Source organism: Physcomitrium patens, chromosome 6 (assembly GCF_059467195.1).
Source record: "Physcomitrium patens ecotype Gransden chromosome 6, ASM5946719v1, whole genome shotgun sequence".
Taxonomy (NCBI): domain Eukaryota; kingdom Viridiplantae; phylum Streptophyta; class Bryopsida; order Funariales; family Funariaceae; genus Physcomitrium; species Physcomitrium patens.
Genome location: NC_143415.1, coordinates 20379742 through 20393209, shown reverse-complemented (window position 1 = coordinate 20393209; position 13468 = coordinate 20379742). Strand labels below are relative to the sequence as shown.

The window sequence follows — 13468 nt, the reverse complement described above, 5'->3', positions numbered from 1 at the left end:
GGTGTGGCTCTTGATTGTGGAGGGCCTTTCTATTAGAAAATAGAAGTGTAAAATATAGGAAGATGGCCACTACACCTTCTATGCCGGCTAGATCTTGGAGATGGCAAAATCAGCATTCTTTGCATGTCCACAAGTTGCACTAGCTTGAGAAAAATATGCAACCGTCAAGAGACTCTCGGACTCGACCACCTCCAACACCATGTAGAAAGCAACACTCCATGACACCTTCTCAGTCCCATCAGCCAATAACACACACGTACATGACAACTCCACGTTCTGGGAAGCGGGCAGCCTGTAGTCCATCACCAAGAACACACCAAGGATCATCCTGCAATATGCCATCATCTAATACATATAGTGCCAAAAATACAAACATGACCTCATGGAAGGACGATTCGACCTCGAGGTGGAATTGTACCAAGCATGGCAGACTACGGTCTAGGTAGCCATGGGCACATGGGCAGAGTTGCAAAAATACAAGCACTGCCATTCACCAGAGCGCTACGGTGAAATGGAATCTAAATTCATGGCGATATGGGCGCAGGAGAAAGTATTCAGCAAGATATCATACTCCAAATAGAAACCAATCTCTCACCCCGACTTCCTGTCCAAGGACCTAGTCAACTGACTCTAGACTATCCTGACACCCATCACAAATCAGACACAATTGCAAGAGGAACTAGGAATCAAAGCCTTATATCAGCAAAGTGCACAACAAACTGCATCCATTGGACAACTAGGGGCCCAACCATGCCCCAACTCTCCACCACGAGCCAAAGATGCCAAAGAACAACTCACGCAGACAATGACAGAGGACATCCTAGCACAGATTATGTGCAACATCGAATACTCAGAGGAAGACAGTTCTTCACAGGACAAGCCGAACAGAAGCCCTAGACACAGGCCAATATACACCAACAATACATAGTACATAGTTATAAATGCTTACAGTATGTGAAATATAATTAAAATATATTATATGTTGACAAATCTAGATGTGTGTTAGAGTGGTTAGTAGATTAAATTAAAAAGGAGTTGATATAAGAAACCTTACTTTGTTCTTTTTACTTGTTTTGATTTTGGCATAAAAATATATATATATATATATATATACACATATATATGACCTAAATAGTTAGTATGAAGCCTTGGAAGAAGGTGGAAGCTTAAGAAAGAAAATCCAAATTAGTGGGAGGCTAATTGGGAGGGATGAAAGCAAGGCATGGTTGGATGAAGGCAAGGAATGGAGAACTTCATCCCTATTGGTCGAATACCATGCCCAATGGGCTTTGAGGAGGTTGCCCGTGATCTTAACAAGGATTTTGGCAACTTCAAAGATGGCATTCAGAAATTAGAAGTCAGGGTTGTAAGGTTTAGGGTTCGGGCTACAATTTGTATGCAAAAATTAGAAGATTTGGAGTTAGAGTGAAGAAGTTATAGACATTTGAAGTTAAGGTGTTAATTTAAGACATACTGTTACTCTTTTGTGAATATGAGGAGTTGTACCATAGTTTTTGAAAATCAGAAGGTGTGGCTGGAATAGTGATTTCAAGGCCTACGTTTTTTAAGAAAGAATTGTTGCTTTTGGAGTTTATATAAAGGAGATATAAGGAGTTGAAGGCGATGCATCCAAATTAAAGGTAGTAAGTGATCAGTTTTGTTTATAGTAATGGTTGGAGCCATAACTTGAGTTCTTGGAAGAATTTTTGGTTCAAACCTTTTGATGAAGGTAGATAATTGTGTTAAAAAACTATACATACAAACTTTGTGGAATTTGGATTTCTAGTTTATGAGATATGAAGAAAATTGCATGCGAGTGTATAAAAACTAAGGTTTGAAGCTACTGTTAGGGTTTTCAAGATATTTCAAGATCTGCAATGAGTTTGTAGTTGAATTTTGTTGTGGAAGTTGATAAGAATACATCAGTACTTCAGGTAAAATTTGAGTAATTTTGGATAGTCGAATTAAGAGTTATGAGGTATTGAAGTTTGAGAAAGTTTCTATATATAGGTATATAAGGATTTAGAGGATTTTATTATGTTTTGGATGTTGTTGGTTACTTGAGGCTTATGAATTTGGTGTAATTGCTCCAAAAGGGAAAGTTTATATATAAACTTAGGACTTTCCTTATTTTGAAGTTGATTGAGAAATTAGTGATAGCCAGGAGCTTAGTGCTTTCTTGAGGCAAATTTTCTCTACTCCGACACCGGGCCATTGTCAACCTTCTTCCCAATGCTTTTGAGCTCCATCACATTTATTTCCATCACAGACAATGCCTCCATTCTACTCCTCTTTCCCAACTACACCCATTACTTCTATCGCTATATAACTTCTGAGGAAATATATCAAATTTGGCCATAGATTTGAATTTCAAAGATTTAAGACTAGATAAAGTGCCACCAACAATTACATACCAGTAATTCATTTTTTTGGAGGTTTGACAAGCAGATGGTTGTTACCACCTTTCAAGAGAGCCTAAAATCTTCCTTTTATACTACTTTTGCATCAAATCCAAATTGTAATGAAGTTATATTTGAATAGCTTTTGAAATAGTTTAGGTCAAAATTCTTAATAAAACTTTAATTTGTCAATAATAATTTTTATTTAATAACAAATTTGTTCCAACTCTTAATCCAACATTTCTTCAATTCAATTCTAAAAAGCCTATCTAAACTACCATAGTTGCAAAGATTTAATCTATTGCATGCATATGCTATCTAAATTGTATATTGACTTAATTACATGTACAACACCAACTTCTATTATTAAACTCATATGCTAAAATTTATAAAATAATTGGTTAAAATTAAGTTTGTTGACTCCATCAAACATTTGACTCGATACTATCATATTCAATCTCTATATTAAGTTGCATATTTGAGTTTTTTAATAAAATAATAAAAGCCAAAAGCCAAAAAAATTATAATTACTTTCTAATGTTAACTATGTCAATATATTTACTACAAAACTAATATGGATCTTTAGGATTAAACTTATGCATTCTTCTAGTATCCATTGAAAGATGCATCAAATCTCCAACTACAAAAAGAGAAAATATCACCAATTAGTTTTTAATATTCATTATGTTAAAGAAGAGAGCATAATATTCCACCTAATTGCATCTAAGTTTCATCAAGATTGATAATAATAAAAATAAATTTAAGGAGAAAAAAAAAAAAAAATCAACCAACATGAATGCAAAAGTCAAATTTCTTTTTATAATTTCTTCAATAACTATTCTTTCATAATCTTTAACTAACAATCAAAAACCTTAAAAGAAATTTTTCTAAATAGTATTTAATAATTAACAAATACTACAATTTTAAAATATAAAAATAGTAATGAATTGATTCAAAATATTTGTTGTCTAAAAAAACAATACTTTTATATTTTTACAAATTGTGAATAGTAAGTTTGTAAGTTGGTTAGAAAAAAACTTTTAGGATGTGCAATACACATTGCAAATTGGTTAGTGTATGGGTAGCTTGAAGTTTGCAAATAATTGTGGCTTGCAACATTGTTGTATTATGGTGATGAGGTCCTATTTAGATGCAAGAGCAAGATGGGGATTTTGTTGCAGACATGTAATTATGGGGAAGGGTTAGAGGAGGAAGTAGAATGATGTAGACAAGAAAAGAAAAGAAAAAGGGGGGATGGATAGTATGCGGCATGTGAGTGATGTGAAGGAGAAGGATGGGGGTGAGGCAAGGGATGAGGAGTTTTGAGAGGGGGTGTCACATGAGAGTAGGATGCATGTTTGTGGGGTTGTGGGATGGGAGTGATGGGGGCAGTTGGGAATAAATGTTAGGGTGCTCAATAGAGTTGTAAAGAAGGTTGACAATGGCCTTGGGGGTTTGTTGTGCACTCTGCGGGCGTGGGGTAAAATGTCATCTGTTGCGCTAGAAGAAGGGGTCGAACCTCCGACCTTGTGGTTAACAGCCACACGCTCTAACCAACTGAGCTATTCCAGCTTCCTCACCTCCTGTGCCCCCGTCCCGGCCGGACTCTAACCCGCGTCAGTTCCGAACATAGGTGCAATCCCACCACTAGATCTCCGATGCCTCACGGCAATTTCTGATCAGCTGACATCCTACAACCTTGGCCGCCCCCACGACCGGCTGTATTGCTGCACCGGATTTCGACCTCTTTGAACCACGGACCTTCACGCCCACCACCTGCCCGCGACCGCGACTTAACACCCTCCGTCCCCTGACTGGGGAATGAATCCAGCCTTTACTTCACCGCAACCCAATCGGCCCCATCAACAACAACCTCCATCATCCATTCACGCCAACGCCCCAGGTTCTGCCCCTTGACCCACCACCCTCTCTCTGTGCACGCCCACCCCGTATCTGTGTCCACAATGATATATTTAATAAAGTAATTACTTTAAGCATCAATTAGTTAGTTCTTTTCAATCTTAGTGTAGCCTCTTCTTTTCTTTTTCTTTTTTCTTTTCTTTTTGTAAACCGAGTTACCATACTTCTTTACTGGAGGGGTATTCCATTACAATACTAAGAACAAAAGCTCATTGCATAAATTTGATCATATTTGGTTTAAATTCTTTTCATTCTGTATCATCTTATGGATGAATATGTCAGATACAGTTTTAATTTTTTCGATTATTTTAGAATTCTTTATTTATTTGTTCATTTATTTAACTTTAATCTTTTTTCTGCTATCGATTTCTATCCCGTTATTTTTGTCCATTCAAATCCAAGTTTTCCTTAGGTTTTGATGTAAATTTCTTTGTTTCCTTTTCTACTGTTTTATTGAAGTTAAAGAATATTTTGTCCTTAAGCTAGCACTATGCATCATTTGTATTATCATCATTGTTGATTGTTCATCTATTATTTCAAATTAACAAAGATTTACACCACTGGGCATAAACATCGTTCTCGTGAATTCCAAGTAATCTTTCAACATGACAATTTCTCTCGTACACTCCAATTAATAGTCTAGTGAAAAGAATAAAAAATGATAATCTTGACCATTGAGGAAATTTGTTGACTTTTGTTATTATTTTTTGTTTGTCTCACATGAAGCCCTTCCCCTCTCATCACACAGATATGATACAGTTCACACTCTAAAATACTCTGTTTTAATGGATCCAAAGTGAAGACATTTTCTTTCTATTCGCTGTATCACTTAACAATTGGGACATATTACTCTTATGACTGTTAACAAAAGAATACGGGACCAAGTGATTATTCTTATGTTAATCTTTTTCCATTTTGTTGATTGCTCATTTCAGTTTTTCTACGTCCACTAGATACATTCTGCCACAAATAGAAACATCCAACTGTGCTTCGACATGAACTCAATCATTCGCGTCTTGTTGACGCTCAATCGTAGAAACATATGCAGCAAAATGACGCTGGAAGATGGACGAGATGCAGTGCCAAGCAAGAAAGGGAAGAGTCTGTGTGGGCCAAAAATAGAGAGCATATTAAAACTGATGAGTCCATTGTATGACAAAAAAGAAGGAATGTCCCTCTTGTTCTTCATACTGGAATACAATTTTCCTTCGCATTGTAGTACGAAGATCAATGACAAATAGAATGCAAATGAGTGAGGTCTATGTGACACATCTCGCCCATGACAGGCCTCATGGTGGATGCAGGGAAACAGAGATTCATGCTACCGGTTTCGGTTCTAAATAAGCAATGGCGTGGATCTAACAAGCTTGCTGCTGCTTCAAGGCTGCGAACTTTGAGTCACCGTCGAGAATCTCCTGCCCTATCAATCGACAAGGCTCCTCCTCTCTCTTCCACAGCACGTCGACGTGTCCAAAACCGTGGACCTTGTGAAGAGCTACGTTGGAGAATCGGCGGCTCATTTCCTCCGACAGGGAGATGTGGCATGAGGTGTCATCCTCCCCGTGGTAGACCAGGATGCGTTTGTTGAGCTTCTGCAGTTTGATCAGTGCGGGGATGACAGCATGCGTGCCGCCTAGCAGGGAGTTGTGAGTCATGTGCCATGCAGCGTCATGGTGGTTGGTGATGTAATCTGCAATGAATGAGATGGGGAACCTGCAACAACGAACAACCAATTGAAGACCATACACAGAAAGAAAATCGGTAGCACATCCTAGCTTCTTAGCTTCCAGGAGACAGCTTAAATAAAGAGGTACCTTGAAATTCCTGCTCTCTACAACCAGCTGATGCTCTCTAAAACCAATGTGTAGAGAGCAAGAGGTCGCTTACCGCTTCCATTTCCTGTAAAAATACGAAACCCAGAACGTGTGTCTCGCATAGAATAAGATTGCTGCTGCCCGACTGATATTGTAATACTTGCTGACTAACAAACCTCGAAATCCTTTAACCTGCACACACACACACACACACACGCACACAAATGTCAAAAATGACATGCATCTTGGAGGTATCATCCTTAAATTGGGTAACACAACTTGCTGCTAAAATTTTCAAAAATCGAAGCCAATTTCCGGGGTAAATACCGTGAAGGGCTGGAGGAAGGAGAAGAAGGCATCGCAGGGCAGTCGATCCAATTTGCCGCTCGCGTCGAAGTTTCCTGGTGGGTACACAGGAGCGATCAACGTGATGGATCTCACTTTGTCTGGATGACGGGCCGCAAGGACCAGGGCCATGATGCATCCCATAGAGTGAGCCACGATGTGGAAGCTTTCCAGCGCATGCCTTCGAAGTATTGATTTCTCCAGCACTTCAATGTGGTCGGTTACCGTGTAAGCACAATCCAGAGGTCTTGGGCTCCGCCCGCAACCCAGAAGATCGGGCGCAAGAATCCTGTGGTGGTTCTTAATTTCATCCGAGAGGCAAGGGATCAACTTCGTGTCAAACCAGAAAGAGGAAGAGCTGAACAATCCATGGAGGAATATTACCGCTGTGCTCTCTGCACACGACGTTGCAACAAACGAAAATAAATAAAATGTATTTTTGTTTATACCAAAGCCTACCATACGTCTCGGAGAACGGATGACAATAAAACATTAGCGTACAAAACAAAAGGTTATATCTAAATTACTTTTGGTTGAAGAGCTGTGTTGAAGATTGGGTCCAGCTACAGAGAATGGCAATACGGGCTTCAAATTCTCCATGTTCGTACCCTTATCAATAATTTCGGTCTCCTCGCCTCGAAGATTGGTGCATCGTTCAGCCCCGGAAACAGTGTCCTCGCATCGCACGAAGAGTCTGCTCGATGCCTCTTTCGTTGTCATCACAAGAGCAGTGCACTCAGGGCACTGGCAATCCGACCACCGAGGGCGAGCAGGCTTGATTTCTCCTTCTTCGTCATCTTCTTCCTATATAGTACAATTATTGATCATCTTCTTCGTGAGAACGAAGTATAACCTGATAGGAGAGGAGGAATCAAATCACGTGAATTCTGTCCCCCCCTTGAAAACCATTTGCAACATGTTAATTAGAAATTGTGATACCTGTGCTCCATTTGCGATTAGTCCTTCTTTAGAATGGAGGTCTGGCACTTCATAACCCCAGCACCCACAAGCATTCCCTTTGACCCTCCTGGGGCGCAAAATTCCAGCGCGCTTTGGCTTGAGTACGACATCACCATCCAACTTCAATCCCGGATTTCTCAGATCAGGTTCCATCACTTTCTGCAGCTGGCTGGACACTGGGAAGTAATTGTAGTTCAACTGCGGTTTCCCCTCGTGATAGAAGTCCAAAAACCAGAATGCCACGCCCATCACTATGTTCAAAAATGCCAAGTACGCATACAGAAGCTCCTCTGCGCAAATCCAGAAACCAACGTGGACTTGTCGTTTCACAGAGGATAGCCACGAGAGCCTGTGATAAACTCCTTGTTTGATCAGTCTCTTGGTAGCGATCAGACCTGTACCCCAGCACAGCACAAAAGCAGACGCCATCACCCACACCAGCGCCGGTGGCCGATACCTTGTTTCTATGGCAGCGGGGATCGCTGATTCCATTAGAATCGAACTCATTTGAAAGGCCTGTTAAATTACATTCATATTCTTCAGTGCGAGAACGATAGAATCTTCCGCAACCCCTTCGCAGTTTCGTTCTCGCGGAGACAGACAATCACAATAATTTTAGGCAGAATTGACTGATCTCCGAGCTCATCCAGATCTGCGACAAATCCCAAACTTAATTGGCCATTGAAATCACTACGACTTAGTCTTCAACACCCTGAAGTGCCCTCAATCTTCTTAATATACGCAAGAACTTTCCGAAGGATGGACGAATTCCGCGAAGCTCTCCAAAGCTGTGAGCAAAGACTACAAAAAATCTTCCCGCAAGTTGGAAATGGGAGACGCTCACGCAAACCCAAATCTGTACACTAAATTTCTCTCCTCATTTGGGCAAAAAAACACGAGAAAGGTCTCTTATTAAAAAAAAAGAAAAAAGAAAAAAATGAAAAACGCAACTATGTGCGGCGTGTACTAAGATTCCTTTAATCAACAACCTCTTTCAGATCTCGTCACCACGAAACTCCGCGAATTGAGAAAAAACTTCCCAATGTGACTACAACATGAAGACACCCCTCATCCTGAACACACCCCAAGTCTGGATCCTCGCACCTCACAATGAGAAGCAAAGCTCGCATTCCCGTCGCAGCCATCACCACCACATTTAACCCCCAAGAAACATGTAACGCGACTACGAAGTCTTTCCGAGGAACTGCCACGAATGAGCAAGCCGCCCACTGCCGACTCCCACAGGAAAGAAACGAAAAGGCGGATCAAATGGGATGCCGAATTGTAATACTGCTAAAACCATCTCCATAAGGGGCTGCTGCAGCAGGTCCCACCTGCGGCACACACACACAACCGAAAAAGGGACGATGAACGGAGTGAGTGAGCGACACTCTAGATGGCGACGTTGGACATTGAGCGCCACATGGTGCGAAATCGGCAGCCGCCGCTGCTGCTGCAAAGCTCGTGCACGCGCAGCCTAGCGAACCGAAAGTCCAGCTAAAAAACAACAAAAAAATCCGCCTCGCAACAAAAACCTTTTTTTCGGTTTTTCTGGCAGATCTGCCCCGAGACCGCTTTTGGACAAACCCTGACCCCACAGCAACTCTTAGGGCAGCGGGCTGCAATAACCAAAAGAAATAAATATTCAAATCTTAGCTCGCACCAAATTCGAATCAGTTGAATATCCCGGAGGCGTTTCACCAACTCCATTTCGACTTCGTGGATGAATGAATGGTAGCACGTTCGTTCTTTTTGGATGAAACCTTGTCCTATGACCACGGTCTGAAAGTTCTTGCGAAGTTGTGGTTATGGATCCGTATGTTGTTGTATCCCATGAAACCTTGGTGACGCTTATTTGAGATACCCGGGGGTGTGCTATTTTGACCCGGCAGAGGAATTCAAAGGGCAACTCTTCTAGAGCATGCAAATGTCGCATTTCGCAGCCATAGGGCCCCACCTATTGCTTCTCCTACCACCACGAGCTCGGTCACCCACTGCACTGCTGACGCCCGACAATTTGTGACATCTCATTTCACTGGAACCTATTCCCTTCTCGAGGGGTTCTCTTTTGCTCATGTATCTGGTCAGCACCGACTAAAATTAAACGGATTGTACCTTTTACTTTTCCTACTGTACTTGGGGTTTCGGTTCAGTTTCTGAGGTTATGGACTATTTTTTATTTCTTAAAATTATTTTAGGAAATATACTAAATAACTATCTCATCCAATTGTACGATCCTCAGGGGATTCCGCTTTACAAAGCTTCAAAGGCTCAATGGGTCAATGCCAATAGGGCTCGTACAGATGTTCAAATGAAATGGGGCCCATACCAACCATGAAAAAAGCACTGTTTGATGGAAAGTATACTTTAGTATGAGAAGTGTGGGTTGCAGAGGTGGGCATACCTCAAAATGGTGGCAAAACAGCTTCTTTCTATTTTGCTTCCAGAAAAAAAACGATAAAAGGTCCAACCAAGTTGCTTGATGAAAAAGCTAACAGTAATTAGTTCAATCTACTTCAGAGTGAATAGGGAGAAGGGTTTCACCATTTTAGGAGTGACTGGATCTTATGCATGTTGCCATCACAATGTATCCATTGTTTTGAGCTTAACCAACCATATCAAGTATGTGGATAGTTTATTTTATTTTATTTTATTTATTTATTTTTAATACAGTAGTTGTAGGTCTTCCATATGTATCAAGTCTTCAATTAGATTCTAAAGAAGATTTGATAAGCATGGATGAACCAAACACATGCTTAATTCTTATTAGGAATGAGGCAATATACACATAATTTATGCTAGTACCACCAATACAACACCTCCTTGCTTTTGAAAGACACACAACTTCTTTTTCTTTTTTCTTTTTTATTTATTTATTTGATTTGATTTATTTGTAGATGAATTTATTTTATTGATTGATATTCTTTTCTTAATTCAAGTCCTTAACAATCCAATTCTATACAATTATTGGTCTTTAAAATGTCATAAGTATAAAATTAAGGATGATAATTATTATTTGAAAAAAAAATATTTATTGAATATAAGAGAGTATCATATTATTATAAGAAAATTTTGCTAATAATAAGAATGTTGTTCAATGATCTTTATGATAATTAAGGTACAATGTAAGTATCATTGCAATACATGATTTTTATATGTGATTTGTCTATTAACATGTGAATTGGTTTAAATATTAGTTTTGTGAAGACAAAAAAATAAAATAGAATCAATTTATTTGTTGATTTTAATATTTTTAAAGAATCTCTTTTAAAAATTAAATAGAACTCAAGATCTTAGATTAAATATAATATCAACTAAAAACATATAATATAAATAAAAAATATATATTATATATATATATATATATATAGAAATCAATACATTGATTGAATTTTGGTAGTGCATCTCCAATCCAACACTAAACAAAGTAATGTGAATGGAAAATTGTAATACTATGATAGAGTGAGAAGGCAAAGCAAGAATAATTGTAAGCAAGGCTATGAGACACTTGGAATTTATTGAAGTTACAAGGAAAACATTAGCCATACTATACTACATCCATCAAAAGAGGGCTAAGTGTCTATCTTTTATTCTTCCAAGCATATGTATGGTAAACAAAAGTTGGTCAATTTAGTAAAAAATTCAATTAATATATCAAAATTCTATATATATATATATATATATATATATATATAATTATAATAAATTTATATTATATGAATATGCCATTATAATTAGAAAATATATAAGTATAAAATAGATTAAAAAATCATAATAGATCAATAATAAAAAATATTAAAATAGATAATTAAAATATTTCAAAAATAAATTATAATTAAAAAAGTCTATACAGTTGATTATATAAAATACTTGCTTGAAAATAGATATTATGTAACTGTAATAGTTTTTTTGACAAGTTTATATATTTGAAGCTACAAAAAATCTTTCAAAATAGATCTAAGGTTGTTGTTAAAGTCAAAATGTCATATTATAAGAAAGTTATGTTGTACATACAAGAGACAAATTTAAATATAATCTTAAAGAATTTGTAAGTTACAAGAAACTTATTATTATTATTATTTAAATAAAAGTAGAATCTTAGTGGATCTTGAATGTAATTATCTTAATTGATTTATTATTTTTTTAATTATAAAAATTAATATTTAGTTATTGAGGTAATTTCTATATTGATATTTTATTCACATGTATTATTTATAAAAAAAACCGATAAGTGTTAGTTAATTATTAACAGAAATATGAAAAATAAAACCTCAATATTTTTAGTTATTTATATTATAAATATAATTTTTGGTTAATTTGAATTGTTTCTATGACTATAGAAAATCATTTATGTAAAAAAATAGACCTAATCCCAATTCTAGAAACTTCTCAAACATGGCTCTAACTATCTTTTTCTATGCATTAGCAATATAAATATCTTATTTATATCCCATTACAATTAATTCTCTTCCACTAATGTTGAATGTCCTCGTTTTGCTTCCAATGGTATTTCCAAATTATTTCTTGGTAATGGATGAAGTTCTATGTAGGTTCTATGTTGTGTACCTAATAGCTTGAATGAGGCTTGCCAAAAACTTCCTATGAAGCATGGATCTCGATCTAAAACGATGATACGAGATAATCTATAGTGAAGAAAGGTAGTATCAAAAAAGACTCATGCAAATGTTGGAGCATCAATATCCAAGTGCACTACAATCAAGTGAACTTGCTTTGAGAGTCGATCCACAAAGATAACAACCACGGTGTGATTGTAAGGTGCCTAAGGCAAATACGTAATGAGATCCATAGTGTGAGCTAAAATAAACCTCCATTAGATGGAAGTTTATTCTAATTCACAATGAGTGAATTAACTTTGTGAATTTTGGTAGTTATAACTATTAATAAAATTTATACTAAGTTACTCTTTATTCATCTTAAATAATTCAAGCAATCAAATCATAACTCTACACTAATTCAACTTTACAATAATACATCACTCCATAATTTAATGCCATAAAAATTTCTTTCTTTTAGTTAATTAATTATATGTTATTATTATTATTATTATTATTATTATGTTATTTTAAACTCATCCATTTAACAAATAATCATCCATGAATGAAAATTCATCTATGAATAACTTCTCGTCCATGAATGAGAACTCATCCACTTCAGTCAAAATTCATCCAATATTTTCATTCAAGTTGATTGAAGTTCATTTTTGATTAAATTTCATCCAACAGTTGATATTTATCATCCGACTCCTAAGGCAATCAACCCTAATTGAGGGTTTCACTTTTTAACCAAAAATTTTCTTCCGAAACTTACTTCACCTTGCAATATGCTACTGACTAGGGACGTTGAAGAAGTGTCACTATTCACAGGATGCTCCTTCCGTTTGACCACAATCTTGCAACTTCCTTCCGATCTGCTCCAGATGAGGGCTCCCCCTCGACCAGATAGTAACATCAAAAAAAAAATGATTTTGCTCCACCGCACCGGAACAGCAACAATCCCAGCATACACTCAATGAAGGAGCACACACCGAGAAAATCTGAGCTCCAACCCGTAACAAAAAACAAAGAGAAAGAAATGCGGACGGGCTGCGTAGTTTGCCGAACCCCGACAGCTCCTCCTCGGAAACCCGAAACAGTTTCCTCAATGTTCAAGGCAAGCAACGCTTCGGACGTTAACACTAGGGCCTTCAGCAGACCACTGCACGCCGCTCCATCTTCATACCAACAAACAAAATCAAGTTACGTTGACCACAAGGGCTTCCTCAGTCGATCTCAGGGCAACCCTCAGCACGACTGCACACTGAAAAAATGAGAGCTCGCACGCAAGCCTTGACCGCAGCACACTTCAAAGCAGGACCGCCGACGAGAACAAAAAGAAAAATAGAACCGCCAAGAAAAGCGCTGTAGAAGCGTCCTGAATGAGAGCGAGCAGCCCCCTCAACCTGCTCTAGAATCGCCTGAACTACGACACAAGGTTTTCAGGCTAGTCGTTGCAAACAAAGAAGACAAGAGA

At 37.8% G+C, this 13468-nt stretch overlaps 1 protein-coding gene and 1 non-coding gene across 5 annotated transcripts; both read right to left on the bottom strand.

The window, feature by feature from the left end:
- Nucleotides 1-3897: 3897 nt before the first annotated feature.
- On the bottom strand, nucleotides 3898-3971 carry TRNAN-GUU (transfer RNA asparagine (anticodon GUU)). The gene has a single exon. It is a non-coding gene; the product is annotated as a tRNA-Asn (tRNA).
- A 1456-nt stretch (nucleotides 3972-5427) lies between these two features.
- On the bottom strand, nucleotides 5428-9004 carry LOC112284139 (putative lysophospholipase BODYGUARD 4). 4 transcript variants are annotated; one of them, XM_090251535.1, is made up of 6 exons: nucleotides 8543-9004; nucleotides 7418-8090; nucleotides 7087-7282; nucleotides 6461-6873; nucleotides 6207-6325; nucleotides 5428-6032 (listed from the first exon to the last, which is right to left on the bottom strand). In XM_090251535.1, the coding sequence occupies exons 2-6, from the start codon at nucleotides 7943-7945 to the stop codon at nucleotides 5678-5680; spliced, it is 1611 nt and encodes a 536-aa protein (XP_090107661.1). In that variant the 5' UTR covers nucleotides 7946-8090; nucleotides 8543-9004; the 3' UTR covers nucleotides 5428-5677. The 4 variants fall into 4 exon arrangements, with proteins under 4 accessions (XP_090107661.1, XP_090107660.1, XP_024379496.1 ...); XM_090251534.1 differs by having other exon boundaries at nucleotides 7006-7282; nucleotides 8543-8693; XM_024523728.3 differs by having other exon boundaries at nucleotides 7006-7282; nucleotides 7418-8684.
- Nucleotides 9005-13468: the final 4464 nt, after the last annotated feature.

Bases quoted from the DNA above. Each gene is read 5' to 3' on its own strand.
- LOC112284139 (XM_090251534.1), bottom strand. From the start codon at position 7,945: ATGAGTTCGATTCTAATGGAATCAGCGATCCCCGCTGCCATAGAAACA. The intron at 6,874-7,005 runs GTAATTTAGATA...CGTCGTGTGCAG, and splicing joins ACACAGCTCTTCAACCAAAA to AGAGCACAGCGGTAATATTC. The intron at 6,326-6,460 runs GTATTTACCCCG...GTGTGTGTGCAG, and splicing joins CCTTCCTCCAGCCCTTCACG to GTTAAAGGATTTCGAGGTTT.